At 52.2% G+C, this 23,276-nt stretch overlaps 2 protein-coding genes across 4 annotated transcripts in view; one reads left to right on the plus strand and one right to left on the minus strand.

Moving 5' to 3' along the window:
- Positions 1-3,746, plus strand: part of POLA1 (DNA polymerase alpha 1, catalytic subunit) — a 288,452-nt gene extending 284,706 nt beyond the window's left edge. Inside the window, exon 37 of the mRNA XM_036912786.2 lies at positions 2,512-3,746. Coding sequence (XP_036768681.2) covers positions 2,512-2,657 — 146 coding nt within the window. The 3' untranslated portion in view covers positions 2,658-3,746. The remainder of the gene's footprint in view (positions 1-2,511) is intronic.
- The window catches only part of ARX (aristaless related homeobox), a 49,433-nt gene extending 27,348 nt beyond the window's left edge, over positions 1-22,085 (minus strand). Inside the window, exons 1-6 of one of the 3 annotated variants that reach the window (XR_008995300.1) lie at positions 21,674-22,085; positions 19,100-19,970; positions 16,509-16,554; positions 13,355-13,683; positions 12,255-12,875; positions 11,044-11,144 (exon numbers count right to left, since the gene is read on the minus strand). Coding sequence is in view for 1 of the 3 variants with exons in the window: in XM_036912784.2 (XP_036768679.1) it covers positions 10,904-11,144; positions 13,355-13,683; positions 16,509-16,554; positions 19,100-19,970; positions 21,674-21,869 (1,683 nt within the window). In the remaining 2 variants the exon portion in view is untranslated. Of the gene's footprint in view, positions 1-10,249; positions 11,145-12,254; positions 12,876-13,354; positions 13,684-16,508; positions 16,555-19,099; positions 19,971-21,673 lie in introns of those variants that run through there. The other 2 variants (XM_036912784.2, XR_008995299.1) reach the window with 2 other exon arrangements.
- Positions 22,086-23,276: the final 1,191 nt, after the last annotated feature.

Consider the following 23,276-nt stretch of genomic DNA (forward strand, 5'->3'; position numbering starts at 1 on the left):
AGAGTGAGTAAGCAAGCTGTAGATACATGTTCCTGAAATGTTATCCCCAGGAAAAGTAGATTTGCTTCACTGGTGTGTTAAGATGAGTGATTTCCAGTGATACAGATCAGTCCATTGGAGTTTATTTGTTGATGCACCTTGTGTAGCACAAGTATTTCCTTCCCTATCTCGACAAAGTTTGGATTTTTTTTGTGGTGGTTGTTGAGAGGGCAACAGCCATGGCCAGTGGCATCTCTGTGGCCTGGGGTGAGGTGACCCAGATCATTCCTGCTTCTTGCCAAATGGCCTCTTGGATTCTTTCAACAGTTGTGCTCCGGTGTCTGACCTGCAGCACCTATGGCCGTGGCCTCTTTACCAGCCTCTCCAAACCAGGATAGGGAGAAGGAATTGGGTCTTACCTGCCACCTTAATTGGTTTCCACCATTTAGCACCAGTATTTTTGCTTGAGTTCTAAAGTAGTGGGCAAAGAGCATTAAAGGAAACAAGGTGACATTCTGTGTGAAGCTTAACATGGGTGGCTTGGGTGCCAATGTGTTGGGGGGACGGACAGACACGACAATCATGAGGAAGGAGTCAGCCCTTCTTCCCCCCCGACCCACACCTCTAGGTACCTCCCCCACCACGGCCTGTGACTGCTCGTGCAGTTGTTTCCTAGAAGACATTCTATACATTATTGATTAAATTCTGATTGGAGAAGCAAGTGGGAGCTTTTATCTGCATCTCTAAATGGCCTGGAATGGTGCCTAGGCCTTATTGACCGGCTATGGGATATGCTGGCGGTCACAGTTGTCTTTTATGAAGAAGAGCACAGAGTGATGCTGGTTGTCATTCTAACTCTGCTGTGTGGCAGCGTAAATAGTCCCCTTTCTAACCAACCTGGTGGGAAAAGTCAATATCCCATCAGCAGAGGAGGTAAACACATCAGGAGCTGTGGCCTCTCCCTTCCTCCCAGCGCGGTCTGTACGTTTCTGTCATTCACAGGCAGGGCGCCGCCTGCTTGGCCTGCCCTGCCGGAGGCAGCCACCGCTGGTTGGGGCCATTGTTGTGTATTCCCAGACTCTGATAATTAGAACTTTCAAAGTGTCTTTCTATAGTCCCTTAACGATGCGTCCCCCCACCCCCTCTCTCTTCTGCCTCTCTTTTTCCGCCTTTGGGCATTTAAATCCTCTATACAAAACTTTGTGTTGTTGTTTTTTGAAAGGCAATTGACGTAATTTAGAAAAGGCTGTGGAGAACAAATGCGAATGTGTAGCTAAGGAACAAAAATCTTAAGAGCCAGTGGCTGGTTTTCCGGGTATTTTGTAGACTTCAGTGTTGCTCTGCTATCTCAGTGGGGTTTTTCTTTCTGTAGTTGATGAACGCTCCCTTCCGTGTTTGCTCCCCGGTGCTTTCCGGTTCCGGTTCTGGGGCACTGGGCAGCCTTGCAACCCCCAGGCCCCGTGGTGCAGGCCAGCGTCTGGGGGCAGTGATATAGGGTACAGGGAGAGGGGGTGCAGAAGTGAGCCTGCCCTCCAAGTGTGGGCCTGGGGGTTCTGGCTACCTAGGCTTGCGTTTCTACATCCCGGATTACCAGCTACGTGATCTCTGGCAAGGGACTTAACCTCCCTGTTTCCTTAGCCACAGAATGGGGATTTTTTTTTAAAAGTGAAACTTCTCAGCATTCTCAAGCAGCTTTGACCAAAACCTGTGCTCATCTTAGCCATCCTGTGCAGGGCTAGCTCTCCCAGGGATCACCCTGGTCCCCTAGAGACCAGACCTGGGTGCTGCGGCCCTACTGCTCCTTTAAAAGAAATGAATGTAGAAGTAGCAGGCTCCAGTAAGGGGAGGAAGGGTCTCTCTGGCTGGTAGTGCCCTTCTCGGGACAGATGGGTGGACAGAGCAGGACGCAGAGGAAGGGCCACTACATACCCGAAGTTGACAGATACACAGTGTGGACAAAGAAGAAAAAGGAATCTTGCCAATGGACAGGTGCCTTCCAGACAGCCTACCCCTGGCCTTTTCAGCAGAGGAGGTTTCACGTAGAAGAGAGACACTGACCGGAGGGACTAGAAGAAGCCGACTAGGTCCAGATGACCGGGGAGTTTGTGCTGGGAGGCTCTGACTTCATTTGAGACAAAGTATTTCCTGCCACATCCCTATTTTGCATGCAACTGCGCGCGCATGCTCAACAGCACTGCAGACATGGTGGCCGGGAGTGGAGTTCACCTCCTCTGCTGCACATGGGCTGCACCTGCGGTCGCGTCAGTGCAGGGTGGCCCCCTGTGGGTCTGCCGAGTCGGCTAGGTGCTGAGAAGTGTTGGGCAGGGGAAAGGAAGAGGAATCTGGAGGTCTCGGGCCCCTCTGAATGGGACTGGCCCCAGAGGTAGACCAGCAGCAGGACCATGAGGACGTCTGAGACTGGGAGCTGCAAATGGAATCCGAACCCCCTTCACTAGTGTTTGGCGAATACTGAATGGTCTTTAAGAAGCTACCTCTGAGACTTGTAATCCTTTTATTTTTATTTCTTTTTAGATAAATTGAAGAAGCAGTTTCTTACCCCCAAAGTTCTTCAGGACTACAAAAAACTCAAGAACACAGCAGAGCAGTTCTTGTCCCAAAGTGGCTACTCCGAAGTGAACCTCCGCAAACTCTTCGCCGACTGCGCTGTGCGGCCCTGAGGGGATCCAGCTGTGGACAAGGCAGGCTGGCTGAATGGAGGATTGCAGCTTCGGCAGCTCCTCTACCATCTCCACAGTGGCGTGCCTGCTTCTCTGGCATCGCTTTTCCTTTGGGACTGCATCTCGTGTTTGTGTGCATGTGGCTTGGGAGGGACATTACTGAGGGCAACTGCAAAAATACTTAACCTGTCCAGCACCAGAGGCCATCAAAACAGCCTTCCCGTTACAGGATACTGCGTTCTGTTGAATGCAACACGACCCTGTGGCCCTTTGCAAAGCACCTGAAGAGCTAGCTGCCTCCCAAGGGACAGGATTTCCAGGGGAGGGGTTGGTGAGGGAAGAGAAAATAACTGAGAGTAGCTGGAATGCAAGTGACCCCAGGCTTTGCCCCAAGGCCTTCAACAGAGGTGCCGCCAGAAAGAGGTTTCTGGAGCTTGGTAGGAGCACTAACATTTTGCCTTTTCACACGCCAATTAAATCCAGTCTGAACCCAAAGGCTTCCCAGCTGCTGGCTCCAGGAGTGGCTGTCCTTTTCAGGCTTGTCTTTTATATAGGTAGCCTAGGGAGGAGATTTAAAAGTCTTGCCACTTACTAAATAGATTAAACAGAGCTTACTTGTTTATTGAATTGCTCCAAAGTCCAACACACACATGCACACTGGGCAGATATTTTACACTCACAGTCTTTTTTTTCTTTTTAAACTTAAGTAGGAAATCAATGTAAAGAATTACACAGTAGGAAAGTTCATTTAAACTAATTCCATGTCCTATAACATTTCCTTAAAAATATATAGGAGTTGGGACAAGGATTGTTGTATGGTATACAGAAAAAAATTGCGGGGAGTGATAGTTGATTGCTTGGTGCTATCTTTCTTCAGACACCATTTCTTCAGAATGGTACCCTCTTTGCCCGAAGCCAAACATACTTCAATAGCAGTCATTCCTTTCTTACCTTATTGGTAAGATTATACTTCCAAAATATATTTCCCTTTGTTCAACTGTGCTGTATTTCTAAAGATATCTGCCTATATGTCTTTATAAAAAAAATACGTTGTGCCTCTTTTACTCAATAAAGTTTTCTAAAGGAAAACCAGTTGCAGTGAATCCTTATCAAAGGTAGAAAAGTTGACTGGAGCCCTGGCCAGGAGTAAGGGATGACTGGAGGCATCCCCCTTTCCCAGACCTCAGCCCCATGAGAACTCAGCTCAGAGATGTCAAGTGATAAATGTCCAGATGTTCTGAGTGTCATTCAAGACAATTTCTGTGGACTTCAGGTCTTTGAAGAGATGAAGTGTGGTTTCTCATGCGCTTTGCTGACTTGCACAATCAGAGAGCTAAGCCAAGAGCCTGGTAGTGTCTCTTTGCAGAGCAAGGCCTGTGTCTCCTGGGAGAAAGTCACCCCACAAGAGAAAGGTCACACAGCATGGGCCCCGGCCACAGACGTTTGTTACAGCAATGGAGACGGTGCCACCTTTTCTTTCACTTTGCCTTCTCTTTTCTCTCCTGCAACTTTCTCCTCTGTCTTGTATACTCAGGTTCTAAGTTGAAACACTGGGTTTAGGGCCCTGTCAGTTAATTACTGCCTTGGTACCTCAGGCTCTGCACTCCGGTTGTTAAGGGAAATGAGAGGATTAGTGGGATTTTTCCTTCTTGTTACCGTGTAAGGTTATAGAGGTGATTCTCTACGTGTGCTTCTGGATCCCATGCCCCCACTTTGCTTTCTGAAGAGAAGGCGTGTTTTCCTTGATTTCTGGGACTTGGATTATGGTAAATAGAAGCAGAGAGTTATCCTGAACTTGGTCATCAAGAAATCAAATAAATTCTTACTGCCCTGTTTTTTGTCTCCGCATCTGAATTGTAATTACTGTGAGGGCAGGAATCATCTCTCTAGAAAGTCAGACATTTCTCAGTACGGTCCCTGGGAAGAGCTAATGCAAGGATTGATGTTTTCTTACACAGATCTGTAACTCCAGGTTAGTTAAGAGGCTTTTCTGGGAAGCACCTAAGGAGTCCAGAATTTTATATAAAGTTGAAATCACAACTTTTAAGAATTCCAGTGGATCTCTGTTGGAAGGTTGGAACACGGCATACTCACTTTTGTCTGTGAAAGGTTCCTACTCCTTGCTGTGCAGTGGGTAGGGCCAATGGAGGAATGTAAGGCAGAGCCCACCCATCTGTCAGCACGGGCTTCCTGGCATGGGTCTTAAGCTGGAGAGCTAAAAGCAAAGAGATGAAACAAAGCAGGTTGACACTAGGGAGGGGCAGGGACTGTGGTGAGCCCCAGTGGGCATGTCCTATCCAAAGGGGGGAAGTGACTGCTCAGTGATGCTGGGAGGGATGGAGCCCAGGGTGGCCACGTGGTACAGCTTTCAAGGAAAGCCAGGAAGCCAGATAGTCCAATAAGTTTCTCAACTTCTAAACCTCGGCAACTAGTTCTTTAAAGTAAAATTTTAAATGCTGTGGGCTAGACTAAACCTCTGAGCTAAATTTTTTCCAGGCCAGTTGGGAGATGGTACCCTAAAAGAACCCTGCTCTTCTCCAAGCGTCACACCTCTAAAAAGGACGTTTCCTGTTGAACTTATGAAGTAGGGTCTGCTGACAACAGGGTACACGTTTATCTTAAACACCGCTGGCGAGTCCTCAACTGTCCTTCATATAAAGGGGAATAAGGGAGGCCGGAAGTTGAGACTCCTACAAAGAACGTGCTCGGTAAGATTTTAATTTGTCCGGGAAGCAGATGGAGTTAATCTCGTGACTGTTGCCCAAGGCATGGGGGCTCATCAGAGTTCACAGATTGGAGTTTGGGAGAGGATGTGGAAAGGGAATGAATTTACTGCCCCCACTTCTCCAGCCCGCGCCACCTCTTACCTCTGACACACACCTACACACCTCGCAGGCCTTTTCAAGCATACCACTCAAATTAGTTTGGCAGGAGATGCAAAGATGTAAACTCCAGGAGCATATTTCCCTGTTTTGAGGTTTTGTAAAAAACACACCAGGCTCCAGACCCTCTTGTCAGAATCCCCACACCCTCAATTCAGTGCCTCCCCAATTTAAAGCTGCCTGGCCTTTCCATCCCGTTTCCCCCCACCCCCTACCCCCACCCGCCCCATATCTCTACCCCCTTACCCCCACCACCACCACGTCTCTCTCTTTCGCTCTCTGCTCACCTAAATATTTCTTAATTGAACAGTTTGCTGTGGAGCTTCCTTATAGCAGTTTAATAGATTAACTCATCTGAGCCAGCCTCAAATTTCAGATTAAAATTCCTTCATCCCGAAGGCAGCATTATCAGGTTGTTGGAGGCTGTTTTCAAACCTTGGTTTTGAATAGCAGCGGCTCTGCATTAATTTAACCACTAAGCTAATAAGTAGGTTTCGTTTTGTTATGCTAAGCTTTATTGCTTTTCTTTTGATCAGAATGGTGTTGTTGAGCAAAGCAGCAGACAAGGCATTCTTTGATGAGGGAATTAGCGCTCCATTCTTCCTCTATTATTCATAGCACAGTGGAATATGTAAGTACCTGAGGGTGTCAAAGGAGCGCAGGTTCTATTGCAAAGTGCTCGCCTTGTTTCTCTCAATAGCTGACTATGAGATGATAAACCGCTTAATACACTGTGCTAATTGGATGAGAGCAAAAAGAGATGGGAATTAAGGCGAGGCAAAAGGAGAAAGTGCAACCAGCCTTCAATTCACTCTTTCACCACTTTACCAGCACCAAAGGAGGCACAAGCTTTCTATAAGCAGACTAGAGGTTTTGTGCAGAGATAAAATGAACGTGTTAGTGGATTCAAGTAATACACTAATTATTGCACAGTATAAATACCACTACTGGTTTTATAACAGGGAGGTAAACTTCTTTTGAGAGGGTTATAGGATTGCTTGGCAGTGGTGTAGAACCTAATAAGGGCCCAGAGTAATAACCCCCTGGATTAACAAAATTGCTGCTTGTAGAAGTATGATTCAGGCTTTTATGAACATTTCCGGAGAATGAATAAAAATGACTGAATGACGTTTCTTAATGTATAACTGGTAATCGCTCCCTTTTCTTTAAAGGGAAAAATGTATACTTCAAACTGGACCGTTAATAACGTCCAGGGACAACAACTTTGGGCCTTTGAAAAATTCTTTTTCCTATCAGGTAGCTGGTTTTCTTCTCCCTGCCCCCAGCCAGCCTGTTAAACAGATAGTTACTCTGGGGAACTCGGTATTCCAAAAAAACATTTTAGGCCCCTCTTAAGACCCCCTTCATTCAGACATGCTCACTTTTGTGTATACACATACACGTGCCACGTACACATTTTTTACCTCTAAAAGCAAGTTGATCTAACGCATGTATAATTTCCTTTCCCCTAACACCAGCCGCCTTTTCCATTCTAGTAAGATCTCTGCACTCAAAGGGATATGAAAAATAGAACCACAAGTGCCTTGTCTGTTAGTTATACAAGTCAAAAACAACAATAACAAATGTTTGCCCCAGTTGGTAGTAATAGAAAAAAATGGGAAACTGGCTGGGGCCGATACCTGTGAGACTTCAGCTGAAGACTGAGTTTCAAGTCCGTAGTTATCCCGAATCTCTTCAGTAGTCACTCTCCCTAATTCACCCACTTTCTTGCTTCCTCACCACAAACCTAAGATGTCCACCCTAACTACTGTCCACAGCCCAGGCCATGGGTAGTTGGTGATAGAACACTTAGGGATGCCTTCTGAGAATACACCAACTGCTCCCTTCTTGCCTTTTCCTTTCAGGGGCCTCATCCATATCTGGCTAGTCTGGCTGAAAATGTAGCAAATTAATTTACCCCTTCCCCTCATCCTTCCAACAGAGGCCTAGACCTGGCTCCCAATCACCCTCACCCCAAGATGCTGTGGGGGTGGCCCTGGGAAAGCAGATGGTGGGGCATTCTGCCCTGGCTATGATAGGGGACAGTCATGCCCCTAACACAGAGGCTCTCCTGAACTCCCCTGGGCCCCTCACGTCCTCCTCGGTGGTAGAATAGGTTTGCTTAAGGTTGGGTTTGAGGGGGTGTTAGCTGCTCCCAGCATTGTGACTGCGTTCCCAGATATTGGGGCCAAATTGGGTTGCCATTCATTAATAATGCTCACAATAAGATTAAATCATTCTGGAAAATCTCATAAAATCCCCCTAAGTACGCTCCAGTGGCTCTTTCCAATCCCCATCATTCAGCACTTGGGGAGGTTTGGAAGGAGAAGAAAATTGGTTTCTTTGCTTTTAATGCTGCTTTGAAAAGATACTCAGAGTTTGTCATGCATGACATGTCACATGTTTAATGTGGACTTGCTGAAAGTCAGGGGGTCTTTAGCGTGTGATATTTATGGGGAATATTAAGTGCAGAATGAGGTCCCTCCAGCTGGGCAAAGTTGAAAGAATAGGAGGCCCAGGACCCGGCTTGTTTGCGGCATCAGAATGACATAGGATTAAGAGTTTGTAAAACAAGGCGAGGGGTTCTCATTGGTCAGTAATAAATGTAATCCTTGGAGGTAATTTCACGCAATTTGCTTCTGCTCCATGGAAGGGTCAAATGAGAAAAAATGACTTAAAAAAGAGTTCATTAACAGGAAGAATGGTACTGTTGCCCGTATACCATCCAACTGGCTGCCTGGAGGGGGGGGGAAAGCCCTACTTAAACAAAAAGCCAAAATCCACGGAAAATTGATACTGACCACCAAAAAAGATGTCCTTTCTTGTGAACTCCTCCTGCAGTCCCCTGTCCCTCCACCCCAAACTCCTGAGTAGCCCGGCCCACCCCAGGAAAGCCGCCTTCACCCCAGGACACCCTGTGGAGTCAGATCTGGGGGCATGACCGGAAGTTCCCGCGCCTACTGAACCCGAGAAAGGAGTGGCGGGAACCGCTAAAGAAAGGTAGTTGGCGGCCTGCTCCCCGAGGCCCAGGCCGGGCCCCTGCTTGATAGCGCCTCCGTCACGATTCCAGGGACCGGCAGAGTGGCGGTGATTACCCGACGGCCAAAGTCCGAAAAGCAGCCTTGACCCCTGAGGCCCGTGGGCGCCCTCCCCAAGGTTCCCAGCGGGCGGGGGACCCCGGATTTCTGGGCCGGCTGGGTGAACCGAGGTTGCCGGGGCCTGAGAGCTCGGCAGCTGCTGAAAGGCCTGCCCATCCCGAGCTGCCGGTGACCTCTGCCCGACCCCGCACCTGCCCCTCGGCCGCGCACACTTGTACTCTCCGGCCGCGCGCGAGGGGCCCGCCCCCCTCCTTCAGGGCGCGGCCTGGGAGCGCGCGCGGAGCCCGACGGGCCGGCCCGGGGACGCGCCGCACCCTTAGCGGCCACCGAGCGGCCCGCGGCCTGGCGGGGCGGCAGGCACCAGCTCCGTGAGTCGCTGTAGTCACGCCGCGGCGTTCCTCCCCCCCCCCGCCGCCTGCCCCTCTCCCCAAAGGTCCAGCGCGCTAATTACTGCAAATTGAAACTAATTAAGCTTCTCTTCCCTTTCCCATCACCCCGAGAGCGGGCAGGCTTACGCGGAGCGGTCACCCGGAGGGGGCGCGGGCAGGAGGAGGGAGAAGCGACGGTCCCTGGCGCGGGGAGGGGTGCAGCAAGGGGATTACAGATTGTAAATCTGTTTGGGTCTCCTCACGAAACCTGAGTTGTTTAGATTTTTTTTTAATGTATACATTTTCCGATGCCTGGATAAGTGATGTAATGACATTTGTCGAGTTAAAATCTGCCACTTGGGTACCCCTCGCTGCCTTTCCATCATTATTCCTGCGTTCTCTCTCTCTCTCTCACACACACACACACGCGCGCGCGCGCGTGCACGCACACACAACCTCCTCCCCACTAGTGTACCTGGAAACCCGCCCCCTCTGAAGCCAGCATCAAGGCTTCTCGCTCTTGCCATACCTGTCATCTCGGACTGCACACGTCCTTGCTACGTGGCACTTTCCACGAGCAGATTCCTTCGACTTCTGAGCCAGGACTCCCGCTCGCTGTAAGTTTCTGTCTCCACTGTCAACAACGCTTACCGTACAACCGTTACCCACCCTCAAGCCCACCCCACCTCCATAGCCCAGGACCCCCAGCTCCAGCTGCGACACGACCGGGAATGGGGGGGGAGAGGCGAGATGTTCATGGAAAGCCCCGCGGCAGCGTTCCTAACCTTTGTAGGAAACCCAGATCCTCTGAGGATCAGATTCAAACCAGGGGCCTCTGCCAGCAAAACGGGCGAGCAGATAAACCCAGGAGGTGCTGGGGCGGCAGAGCTCACCCCTGGCCTCTGGGGGGCCCCGTTCTACTGTCCCCTCAGCGTCTACATAAAGCATTCATACTTCCTTTTGTTAAACATATAATTTTTTTATTTTGAGCGTGACACTTCTCCACTAGATAGCAAGGAAAAGTGATAACAAGTACACATTACACAAAAGTACTGTACCATTGCCTTTATCGTGAAGGTTGCGGAAGCTTCTACAGTTAATAAGTTAAATAAAGGGCTTGAGTACATAAATATTTGTCTAGGAACCCTACCGTATCTACAACACAGTAAGAATCTACAGGAGGACAAACTTTTACCATACCACGCTGAGTGCAATTGCGTTATAACATTTCAAATATACAAAGCTCTGTTCTTTTTTTTTAATAACAATGGTATGTACAGAATCAATCACAGTTTGGTGACTTCAACAGTCCATATTCTAGCGGAGTATTTCCCTTTGGTTTGATATAAAAACCTTGGTTGTTGTATGATAAAGAAGAGAACAAGAACAAGACGCCCCTTTCCGTTAAGTGCACTATTAGCTATCTTACAGATTCGCATTCACTTCCCTGGCCCTGGCTACATGCCGGGGCCCACGCTGGGGAGATCAACCTAGAGCGCCAAAATGCTATTAAAAAAAAAAAAAAGCAAGTGAAGTGTCAGGAGGAAGAGAGGTTGAGCTTCTAAAAATTTTAACTTCAATACCAGGCGTCTTGGGGAGAACCCCCCCCCCCGAGATTTTCAGTAAAGTAAGAACGGGAGAGACTGGACATTGCAGTTGGAGCGAGGTTGGCAGTGGCAGGGGCAGGGACAGGGTAGGGTGGACAGCCAGCCGAGGAGGTGCCACATCCGGTAGCGCCGAGGGATGCCTTGCCCGCGTCCAGGCTGCTGCGAAGGCGGCTGCGCTCTCTCAGTGCCGTCTCGGGAGTGTGCTGGTCCTCTGTTTCCATTTGGTCTTGAGTGGTGCTGAGTGAGGTGACCTTTCGGGCGCACCCGGGGCGCGACGGTGGAGGGCAGCCTTTAGCACACCTCCTTGCCCGTGCTGGTGCCTGGCAGGATGTTGAGCTGCGTGAGCTGCGCGGCGTGCTCCTTGGCCTTGAGCCTCAGCGCGGCTATGCTAGAGGCGCGTCTGTCTGCGGCCGCGGTGGCTGGGTCGGCCAGCGCGCCCGACGCCACCGCGCCCTCCACGGCCGGCGTGGGCTGTCTCAGGAGCGCGGCCGCGGTCGACGCGCTGGTTAGGGGGGCCATGGTGGAAAACAGCCTGCAGGGGAGAGCAAACAGCGGGGTCACGGCCTCGGGCGCTCAGCGCGGCGCCTCTGGCAGCGTTTGCCAGCCCCTCTCACCAGGGGAGCGGAGGGGCACGGCCGCCCGGGTGCGGAGCCGCGGGCCCAGGGCGGGCCGCGGGCTGGGGAGTAGGTGGGGTGAGGGCGGAGGCTGCAGCACTCGGAGGGCTTTACTAGAGCACGGAACCGACAGACAAAAAAAAGAGACCAAGCGACCAGATATTCCCGGAGGGGCCAAAGCCGGGCGGGAGGCAGATCCCGTGGCGCACAACCCCACGGTTTCGCTTTTTTTTTTGCGCGCGCGCGGGTTTCGCTTGAGAGGGTGTATTCCCAGACCAGGACCTCCAACTGCCTGCAATACTATTTGCCGGGAGAGAGAATGGGAGAGACAAAGAGAAAGAAAGAGAAAGGAGAAAAAAAGAGGAGAGAAGGTGGGATCAAAAGTGATCCAGACCTACGCCGCGGACATCGCACTTCCTCTAGGGCGCCTTCTCCACCGGGGACTCTTTTGGTCCCGGAAAAGCCGGTCCTGTTTGTCGGCCTTCCCGCCGGCTCAGCTGCCCTCCCACGCCAGGCTGCGCTGCCAGTGCCTGAGCTTTGACCGTGAGGTGGGGCGTTCCCCTCCCCCCCGTGGCCCTCCCCCTCCCGCCTGTTGATTTTTGCTGGACCGGCCGCTCTGATCCGCCAGCTGCCCCGCGTCCAGGCGCGGCGACACCCTTCCCCCGCTGCCTTCCCTGCTCCCCTGCAGCCTCTTGCCCCAAAGAGACCCCGGATCTGCGACCCCCGCGCACAGCGCATGGCACCGCCCAAGCCTGGAACCCCAGTATGCGCCACCGCCTCCGGGCGGCGCCGGGATTGCTCCGCGCGGCACCTCCACCCACTTCTCAGTTCGCGCGGACCTGGAGCTGAAGACGGAGGCACCCGCAGTAACCCCTGTCCCCGCTGCTTCCCCCCCGGGGCTCTGGCTCCAGGCCTGCGCAGGGCCAACTCCGGTTTTCCACGATTCGAAATGAACCCACTAGGGCTCTCTGAGAGCTTCCTGCTCCTCCCAAGCCTGCCCTCCACCCCTCATGCCAACCCCACCGCACGGCTCTTTCAGCGTCTCCAGATCTGGCAGCCCGGTACTCCAGAAGTGGTTTCTCGGCTTTTACAAGTCGTTTGTTGCCAGAAGGGAAAAGAGATGGGGGGGGGCGGGGAGGGGTGTACTAGAGACACAGGACTTAATTTTTTTTCCCCAGAAAGAATAATAGAGTGGCCTGGAGAGGGCGTAACTTGCCCTGGTTCCACTAGGTAAACTGAGTCACTAACTACGCTTCAGTGCAGGGTTTATTTTTTTGGTTTGTTACAAGAAACCAATTTTACTTAACAGTCTTTTTTGAAATTTTTCTCTAGGATGATTTTTGTTAAGTGGCTGCGCAGTTAGATGAATCTATTACTTCTTTGTTCTTCCAAAGAGAGATCATTGAAGCTGCATTCAGTTTTATTTTCACTGCACTTTCCAACTTAATACATCCTCCTTTGTTTCTTTGTCTGTGTGATTATACAGACTATATATTTCATCATTCGCTGTTCATTTAAAGAAAAGGAGTTATAATATACCATGAACTGTTCCTTTTATTTCGTTGTCTTGTGCCGCCGTGAGGGTCGGGTGTTGCACATATGGGGGTATGCTGGCAGCGGGGTCACTTGAGTGACAAGGAAGTTAGCGTCTGGGGAAGAAGAGAATTCTTTGCATTCAGAGGGCCGGAGGCTCCAGGGCTCCTGAGGAACCAGGGCTGTGTTCCTCTGACTGACAGGCATGAGGAAGGATTTTTGCAAAACTTGAAAAGTCATGCCAGCTCTGTAGCTTACACCTGTACACGTTTACACATTACCACCTATGGCCCGGGCTGTTGCTGCCTTCAAATAGTACTTTTACAGCTTTCACTGAACACTCGCAATTTTCATGTTGTTACTGCCACTGCCCTCCCCTTTGCCGCTCAAGTTCCAAGTCATTCCCTTCAAGATACACATTTTTTTTTTTGAGGGAGAATTAGAGAGTATTTTTTTTGGCTAAGTATCTGAGGTTTAGGCAAAGAGAAGAAATGAGGGTAGCCCTTGCCTGTCCTGGCCTTATCCCTGACTCCAGCTGCTGTGTGTGTATGAGAGAGACAGACAGACAGACAGACTCCCCGAGGCCGCGGGTTACCTGCCGAACGCAGGGCTAATGAAGGCCGGGTGTCGGAATACGGCGGCTCCGAGAAAAGTGCTCAAGCCCAGCGGCGCCCCGCTGGGCGGCAGGCTGGCCGAGCCTGGAGGCGGAGGTAGGCTCGGGAAGGCGGCGGCGGCGGCGGCGGCAGCGGCCGTCCAGGCCGAGTCCAGCGCAGGGTGGTGCGGCGGGAAGGGGCTGGCGTCCAGGTAGGGGCTGAGCGGGTGGGTGGCGGAGAGCGGCCCAGGGAAGGGCAGCCCCGGGGGATGGGTCTGCGCGCCCGCCTTCTCCCGCTTGCGCCATTTCGCCCGACGGTTCTGGAACCAGACCTGCAAGGCGGAGAGAACCTGGGTCTGCGTGGCTTCTGGCCCGGAGGGCACTCAGGGAGCGACCCCCGCCTTATCCCCCCTCGTTGCGGGCCCTCCCCTCCACCGCGGCCCGCGCCCACCGCGCCCCTCACCGGCCTCCCGTTGTTCAAAGACACCTCTGGGGCCAAATAGGCGCTGAAAAGGAGCCCAAACTTAAAGCCACCAGGAAATGGGGGGCAAGCAAACCCTTTCCAGCAGGTATTTCAGCTAGCCTAGCTCCTTTCCAAGTTTGAGTAAAGTGGTTCCGTGTGTTTAGAGATGTGGAAACCAAGGTTTAAATGTCTGCGCTGCCATTTGCTTGCTGTTCGTCTTGGCAGGTCTCTTAAACCTCTCTTAAACTCAGTTTTCTAATCTGTAAAATGGTGATAATAAAACTTTACTCATTAGGCTGTTATGTGGAATGAGTATAAGGTATGTGAAAGCTGGTATTCAGATTCTCTGAAGCCACAGAGAGATGAATGCATATCAGCTTTTTGCTGCATACCTTCTTCCACCATTTTTTCCCCCACATATATTTTCCACCTATTTCAGGTTTACCCAAGAGCTGGCAAAATCCCTGCTCTGTACTCAAAAGGGAATCAGGGAGGCGGTTCCTTTAGTTTTTCCAGAAATACTTATTGACACCTACCAGCATTAGGCTGTGTTCTGGGGTTGGGGAGAGCTGGGAGGAAGGGAAGAAATGCCCAAATGGACAAGCATACATTTTCGGGGGTCAGTTCTCCATTAAATGAAATACAAGGTATACAGTCTACTATCTGCTGGGGCTCTATGCACGGTGGGGTTCTTCCCAGGAAGGCACTGACTGCCTGGCTAAGCATACAGCAATACCTGGACACACAGACATCAGGGTGCAGGATACCTGTAGCCTTTCCACATCTTCAGAGCTAACAGGTTTTCTTTCTTTTGGGGGTGTGGTTTAAATAGGTTATTTAAATAAGATAGTTCTAGGCTTGGGGGAGGCTTTCAGCACAAGGTATCTTCCTAATTGTTAATAGAAGGCAGTTTCAGTAGAGACCTTTACCTGAAATGTGGCAGCTACCATAGTCTAAAAATAACTCTAAGGAGCATGGAATTATTTTTATGTGACCTGCTTTGTCACACCCACAAGCTCAGATATGCTCCTTCTCCCCTGAAGGCATTAATATTTTTAGGGCTGGGTTTATGCCTGTACACAAGTCTAAAAATTAAGAATAAACTCCAGGGCTACACAGAGCTATATTAAAATATAATGTAAATGATTCCAGAGGAATATGTTTAAAATTTTTTTAAAGACATCCATGTCTTTCAAATGTACACACTGGGGGTTGTCATTACTAGCACTAGTATCTAAGCTTGGCTTGACTTCTAGACAGCCACTCAGAGCAAGAAAAATCGAGAATCTAAATTGGCTGATCACTTAAAATTCTGCTATAAAGGGGCCCATCCATAACATTCCACAGCCCTCAAATAATCTATTTATGAATTGCAGAAATAGTCTAGTGTGGAAATTCAGAAGCTTGAAAAAGTAAGACTAGATGGGACCAGGCAGGGTGGGCAGCTTTTGTGTATCCAAATCTGTCTAGACAAGAATATCCCACTCCTGGAGGGCAGTGAAAGGAGGAAAGGAGGGGAGGGGGCCATGGAGGCAGAATGCCCTCAAAGAACGTGGAAACCTTTTACAGACGGATCGTTGCTCCCGGCTCAACCGCAATTATCAAGATGTCCCCCTGCAATTCCTCATTATTGAATTAATACCTCTGAGGCCCCCCAAAGGTAAATAAAAGGACTCTAATAATTCATATTCACTTAATTACATCTTCTCCAGTGAATAGGGAGAGTGGAGAAGGGGAGGGGGCGCTCTCCTTCTTTTTAAAAGTTATTTAACTTTCCCACGACTTGCTCTCCTGAGCTGAAAATGCGGAGTTGCTGTCACATCTCTGTTTGACAATGGAGAAATGTGTCAACAGAAAGGAGGGGACAGGCCTCATCATTAGCCCTCTAATGCAAGAAGCTGTTGTGTATTAAATGAGCCATATGGAATTTATTGTGCTTTATCAGCGCTTGATTTTGACTGTAAAGTGATTCACTCAGCTCCTAACGCAGGGACATCTGTTTTCTGTTGGCCATTGGGGCTGCCCAGTGTTGATCGTCTCTTTGGTTATGAGGCCTGGGTTCGGAAATGCACTCTGGTATGGGGCTGCAAACACCTTTAATAGCATTGCACTCACTCCCTATTAGATCAATGTGGGCTCATTGCTATAAAAAATGGGAAATCAAATAGCATTAGCCAGCTCCTTGTGCGGGCGGAGGGGAAATCAAACAGCATTTTGCCTTCAAATGGCCCTGTTTGTTCTAGCACTAAGTGGGCTTTTATGAAGCCCGATTGGAGACTTAATCGCAGCCAAATACCTGCTTGGAACTGAGCGGATTTGTCTAACAACCAAATCCATGCTCCATCCCATTATTTCAATCAGGAGAAGTCAGTCCGGGGATTGTTTCCTACTGGGCTGGGGGTGGGGGTAGGGAGGGGGGCTCCTGAACTGCAGTCTCAGGGACCCTGAAACCCCTTTTCTGATCCAGGACTCCTTCCTTAAGGCTTCCATAACCAGACAACTTTCCCCTCCAACCTCCTAGGTCTTCATATTCGAGTATCTTTTTGTGTGTTTGGGTCTGTTTTTCTGATTCTGTTTCTCTTTATTTTATAAAGGGGATCTCGACACTCCCCAAATCCATCAACCCATCTCTCTCTCCCGCTCTCCACCCACCTCTCCTCCCCTCCTGTCCTCCCTCTCTGCGGTGCAGCTCACCTGGACTCGGGCCTCAGTCAAGTCCAGCCTCATGGCCAGTTCCTCCCTATAAGAAACACACCAACAGGAGGTCACTGCAGGCTCCAGCAACCCCCTCAGCCGCCCCTCCCCTGCAGGCCTCCTCCATTAACGTCTCCCCTGGCTGCCTGCCCTCATCCTCAAACACAGGGCCATCACCATCCCTGCACCACTGCATTGCCTACTATTGGAAAACATAAAAAAACATACAACACATTGCCAGATATAGGATATTATGTTGTGTCATATTATATCCAAGAGTGACAGGGGTGGCTCTAGAGTCAGAAGTCCATAAAACTGGGCACTCAGATTCTCTCTCTCCCTCTTAAGCCAGAGTTAGAATAGAAACACACACACGCACACAGTATTCATACCGTTTTGTCCTAATATTGAATGGGAGAACTCAGCCCTCAACTAAAAATATTTTCACCCTCTTGGTTTCTTCCTATCGCCTTAAAAAAATTTTTTTTCTCTCCTTTCACTCTCTCCCTCACTTCACAGCTCTCTGCCTTTCTATCCACCTCTCTCTCCCCCGCCTTCCCCCCTCCCTCACCCCCTTGGGTCATACTCCCCATTACCCTCTGGAGATATGTTAAGCTTGTTAAGAGTTCAGTGGGGTAATTTTTCGATTAAACAAAAATTCTGCGCACCTCCTGACTCCAGTGCCCACTACAAACCCTGCCCATCTCAGGGGAAGTCAATTTAACTGAAACCCTACCCCGTCATTGCAGTTATTACTGCGACAATTAAGGCAAATAGGAAACCATTAAGATGCTGTAAAACGGCTTACAATCTGTTTACCGAAAATATGAGTGAGCGGAGAATAATTGGCTCTCTGCTCGCTAATATGAGAGAGTGGGGGCTGCTCCAGCCTGGGCTCCCCAGGTCTGCACTGCTGGCAAGCCCCCCGGTCCACACCTGAAACTTCAAGACCGGGAGAAAACCGGTTCACTAAGCGCTTTTGGTTGCCCTCTTCCACAGTAAGCATAAGCAAAGCGAAAAGCACAGTTGGCTGGTTTCAGGCGGGAGCCAATGGGCCCTAACTAACCTCTGGGTCCGAAAGAGGTGGGCATGGGGTGCGGAAGGGGAGCTGTACCACCTTTCCGTACAACGGTTCCCCCTGGAGCAGCTAACGAAGGGCAGAGCCGGATGCCAACTGACATTTTTTTCTTTGGAAATACACGTGTGTGATAAATGCAAAAAGCGGTTGGCTATCTAGCTACTTGATAGCGCACACTAATTTTTTAATTTTCTTTTTTAAAGATAACGAAGGGACTGGATGACAGAGGGGAGGGCCAAGTTTAGTGCGTTCACCCCACATCAAATCTGCTCTTTTCTGTTTCTGGTTAGGAGAGAGTTTGGCAATTAACTGCCAGACCAACCCTACTTTAGAGTTGGCTCGGGCCTCCTGAGCCCTAAGCAGGGCTTTCTCCTCCGGTTCAAACGGGTGAGCAGCTTTCGGCTTCTAAAATGCATATTGAAAAGCGGCACAGTCTCCTGCTAAGGAGCTGCCTGCACGTGACAAGTCCCGCACCAGGCTAACACCCATCTTTCCTTCCCTCCCCACTGGAGAAAGTTTGCCCTAACCCTGGCTCCTTGCCTGAGCCCAGACCTTGGCCATTGGGTGGGAGAAAACAGCCCCCAGCCCGGCAGCCGCCCCAAGTCAGATGAATAAGCCAGGGTGCAGGAGGCCAGTCATCTCACAGGCACATACACGAAAACACTGGGACAAGTGGAAGGTGGAGCCTGAGCAGGTGGAATACCTGGGTTGGACACCCATCCAAAGAGAAAAATCCCCCCAGCTGTTTTGTCTACTGCCTGCCAGGCTCCCAGCAATCACCCCTGTAAACCCGCGTACATTAAACGAATGCTGGGTTAAATGTGTGGGGGGGGAGAGAGGAAGATTCAGGTGCCCTCCAAGCATACAGATACCAAATAGTGCCCAGCTCTGACTTCCTTCGGTTATTTCAGGAGTCCTGAAGAGACAGAACTTAGATCTTTCTAAAGGCCTTCTCTGCAGGCAAGGACTCCAGCTTCACTGCAAACGACGTAACTGATACCCAGCAGGCTCCTGAGGCATCAGGCTGGGGTGGTGAGCGCACCACACAGCGGCCAAAAATAGCCCCTGCTCTGCTTTGGCTGTGAGGGCAGGCACCGCTTCCTTCGCCTCGCCGGGGGCCGGGCCGAAACTGCAGCGCCAGGGCCCTGGTCTTGTGTGCGCTGGGGCGCGCGCGTCTCCAGAATGGCGCAATCGGGCGCCCTTCCGAGAGGCGGTTTGTTTTCCTCTAACTAAAACTTGTAGTTTGAAAAAATTAAACCGCAGAGGCCTTGGGAAGGAAAGAATTCATCCCAGTCTAAATTCGAATCCCTGAGTGTGTGTTGGGGGGCGGGGCTGGGGATAGTGGGTAAAATTTTGGGTGAGCAGCGGGTGCGTGTGTTGGGAGGGCGCGCGTGGGTACAGTCTGGGAGCCAAGTCCCTGCCCCCGCCCGGGGTCCCTGCCCACCCGCCTTTCCTTTCTGGGACCTGCTTGCGCCCTCCAGCCGCTGCCTCCGCGGCCACCCCTCGGGCGTACCTGGTGAAGACGTCGGGATAGTGCGTCTTCTGGAAGGCCCTCTCCAGTTCCTCCAGCTGGTAGCTGGTGAACGTGGTGCGGTAGCGCCGCTGTTTGCGCTTCAGCAGCCCCTCCTCTGAGTCGCTGCCCGCAGACAGGCACACGCTGTCCTCGCCGTCCTTGCCCTCAGCGTCCTCTGGGTGCAGGAGCAGCTCCTCCTTGGGCGACAGCTCCCCGCCCTCGGTGGCCACAGCGGCGGCGGCGGCGGCGGCCACCGCTCCGGGGGCAGCCACGGCGCAGCGCCGGGGCTCCTTGAGCAGCGCGCGGGCGTCATCCTCCAGCAGCTCCTCCTCGTCGTCCTCCAGCAGCTCCTCTTCCTCGTCGTCGTCCTCTTCGTCCTCCAGTAGCTCGTCCTCGTCGTCCTCGGCGCCCGTGCCGCCACCCGCCGCCGGGGCACCAGCGGGGCCGCCGGCAGCGCCGAGGCGTTCGTCCTGGTGCGCGGCGCCCCCCGGGCCGCCCAGCTCGTCCAGCGCAGGCGGTGGCGGCACGAAGGGCGCCCCGTTCTCGCGGTACGACTTGCTGCGGCTGATGCTCACCTGCGGCGCCTGGCTGATCTTGAGCGTGTCCCAGGCGGCTGCGGCGGCGGCCGCGGCGGCCACGGCGGCCCCCGGGCCGTCCGGCCGCTCCCCAGGCCGCGCGGCTGGCGGCGGCGGCGGGGCCTCCCCCCGCGTACCTGCCGTGGCCGTGGCCGCCGCCGCCGCCGCCGCCGCCGCTGCAGCCGCCGCCGCGGCGCCCTGGAGGAGGCGGCCCCCTCCCGGGCCATACAGGCGCCGCAGCTTGGGCGGCAGGTGCAGCTCAGCCTCGAATGGGGCGCTGCTGCCCTTGGGGGAGCCTGCGGGCAAGGGAGAGCAGTCAGCGCCCCGGCGGGCCAGGCGTCCCGGCCAGAGCCGCCCCCGGGGCCGCCGGCCCTGCTCTCTGGGAGCCTCGGCCCCGCAGGTGCCCACCCGCCCCCACCTCACCAGACTTCGCCTCTTTGTCCTTCTCTACTTTTCTTGCCTTTTCTTTTTATTTACGTCTTCCTCTCTCTTTTCCCCTTTCTCTTGTTTCCTTCTTTTTCCCGTCCTCTAGTCCTCCGTCCCTCCATTCTTTCCTTTCCCTCTCCCACTCTTCCCTTTCCTTTCTGCTAACCTTTACCTCTCTAACTTTCATTTTTCTTTACCTCTCTTTTTCTTTCCTTCATCTCTCCCTTTCTTTCCTTATCTTTTCCCTCTCCCCTTGCCTTCCTTTCTCTTCCTGTGCGCCTCCTCCTTCTCATCTCCTTTCTTCCTTTCTTTTTCTTTTCCCTTGCCCTCTCATTTCCCCCCCATTCCCATTTCGGGGCAGGGGAGAATCTGAAAACATTTAGCAACTTAAAAAAAAAATCATCGCCCTGAAAACTTTGCACACGACCTCTGCCCACTGCTCTGCCACGCGGGCCCAGGCTGGCGAAGGGGGAGCTGCCCCGCAGGCAACCCTTGTGGGGGGGGAGCGGCCCTGTGGCCCTGAGCGCTGGCCGCACCCCAACAGCCCACAGCGGGAGGGGTCTGGGGCTCCTTGCACAGAAAGGCAAAGGAAAATCGTCCTGGAGCAAATGGGTTCAGAAAGGCCTAGGGTCGGGGCGGAAGGGGGTGCAACAGGCAGGCACAGGCTGCTCCTTCCCTTCGAGGAAGTGCCTGGCACAGGTGCCACTGCAGGCTAAAAAAAGAAAAGGAAAAAAGTCAGTTTTATTTTAGACGCCCCCTTCTCCGCCGTCTCTCCTGTCTTCTAACTGACGCTGCGGCTGGACCGCTGGTTTTTCGGATTTTAAAAGAAATCAATTTTTTCCCTGCGACAGCAGTTGAAGTCAGCTCAAGGCAAAACTTGAGCATAACAGGTTCAGGGGAAAACGACAGTTGTTCTGGAATTTTTAATTTTAGAAAAAATAAAACAGTTTAAACACCCCAACTCTACTAAAAAAAAATGACATAGCAGAGAAAAAATGGCCCACAGGAGCTGCACATTTCATAATTTCAAATACAGTAAGGAGCATTTGGGGAACTCCCAGAGAGATGTTTTCTGCAAAGCTTGGGATTGAAAGGTCACAAGTAATCTACCATTTAAAAAAGAAAGAAGGTGGGGGAGCAAAAACACCGCATATAAAGAACTCTTCCAAAGAGGAAAGGCCAAGGCTCACTCTGTCTGGAGACCCCCATTCACAGCTTTTGGGGTTCTTGTCTTCAAGTTGTTACGAAGGTCCACCTGCACCTGCAGTTTCTGATCTGTCACCCCTCTTAAGAACATCCCCAAGATCACTAACGGGGGCATTTAAACGAGCAACACCGAGAATCTAAAGGCCCCCAAAGCAAAGCTTGGCCTCAGCTTTTTCTGGAACAAGAGAGGGAGGATGATAAGAGCCCCTGACGAGAGGTTCACCGCTCTTTGAGGCACCAGGCCTCGGAATTGTTCCTCTTCTTTCCTCTGTTTCCAACTTGACATCCCCAGGCCCCCTGACCCCGAACACCAATATCCAAAGCAGTGCCAGCGCCCTTTGCAGGTGCCTAGCGGGAGCAGCCTTACCTTGCACGGCCTTTTCCTGGTCGGCGCGGTTGGCCAGCGGGGCGGGCAAGTTCTGCGTGGCTCCCAACAGCCGCATTTTGCACGGGCTTCTCCGGCCCAGGATGCTGTCGATGCAGTAGGAGGACAGCAAAGTTGGAGATTTACTTTTGCACTCGGGCCTCTCGGAGCAGCCCTCCTCCTGGTACTGATTGCTCATGGCTGGGGCTTTTTCTCTGGGCGCAGAGAGCGGGCCGCGGGCTGCCTCTCCTGGAGGATGGGATGGATGGGTGTGTGTTGGGGGGTGGGTTTAGGTGGCTGGTTATAATGGATATTATTGCGATCTCTGTGCCTCTCTCGGTTGCAGGCTGCCGGCTCTCGCCCTGTCCGCGGCCGGAGCTCGCCCTCTCCGCGCTCCGGACAGGCAGTAACAAGTGTAGTGAGCGGCGGGCGCGGAGCTCTGGAGTCTCTCTCCTCCACGTGCTGAGAGGCGCCCTCTGATTGGCTCCCAGCAGAGGCCGGGCTGTGTAGGACTGCAGGCTCCGCTCAAACCCCGGACTGGATTCCGGAAAGGCCGGCCGGGTTGGGGGGTGAGGCGGGGGTGCGGGTTGTGCTGGCGGGGAGCAGGAGCTCACCCGAAACAATTTTTTTTCTTTTTAACTGACAACTTTTTAAGTTCTTCAACCTCTTCCTGCAGCTCCTCCTTTAACCCTTTATGGGTGTCCCGAAACTCTAGCTTATTGGGATGTCAGGCCTGTGGGTGCCACTTCGGCGGCAGTGCGCCCCTTCCACCAACCGGAGGACCTCGTTCCCTAGAGGCGAAGCATTGACGCCCTCATTGAGACCGACCTGGCACCCTTCAAAGCCAGTATCGCGCCTCCAAGATCGCGCCTTGACCTCAGTGGTGCTTCATCGCTGTCCATTTTTTGGCCAGACGGGCCTCCGAGGTGCCAGGGTGATGGCCGCAAACAAACATCTGCTATTTGGGCGCTCGGTTTTCTCTTGTGGCCCAACGCCTTGAGCTGTTGGTCTTCGCGCTGAGCCCGGCGGTCTCTTGTTAGTAGAGTTCCCCCAGCCTCTCTCATCTCCGTCTAACTCTAGAAAAAGTCCCCTTAAAGACAAACCTCTGCCAAAGGAGAGCGGCTTTCCCTAGAAAACCCACAGGGCAGAGAAAGATGCAAGTGTTAGCTGTGAGGGGGAGGCGAGGGACAGGTCTCAGAGGCTCCCCTTTCTCCCTGGACTTGCTTCCCTCTTCTCCCCACAAGTTTGCCTCTATTAGTTTGGCGTCACCCTGAGGTCGGACACGCTCATATGGTCGCAGGGAGTGGAACCTGCGGGGAAGCTCTGAGCGCTCCAGGGTGGGAGGGACGTAGGTTCGGCTTCAACTAAATCTAAGTGCCTAAAATTCTGAATTCTCTTGGCCTGGCTCTCATTATCAAAGGTGAGCTAATGAGCCTGAGGGAGAGCTTGTTCTCAAACAGCTTGCTGCGCTTCCAGCTCTGAGAACTGAAACCCAACTCGGATTGAGGTGGGCCAAACCCAGGCGAGGGCCTAGCACGGACGTTCTCCTTGCCTGAGCTCCGGGCCCAGGGGACAGCCAGGAAGCCCGACGCTGTATGGTCGCGGC

This window comes from Manis pentadactyla, chromosome X, assembly GCF_030020395.1.
Source record: "Manis pentadactyla isolate mManPen7 chromosome X, mManPen7.hap1, whole genome shotgun sequence".
Lineage (NCBI taxonomy): Eukaryota > Metazoa > Chordata > Mammalia > Pholidota > Manidae > Manis > Manis pentadactyla.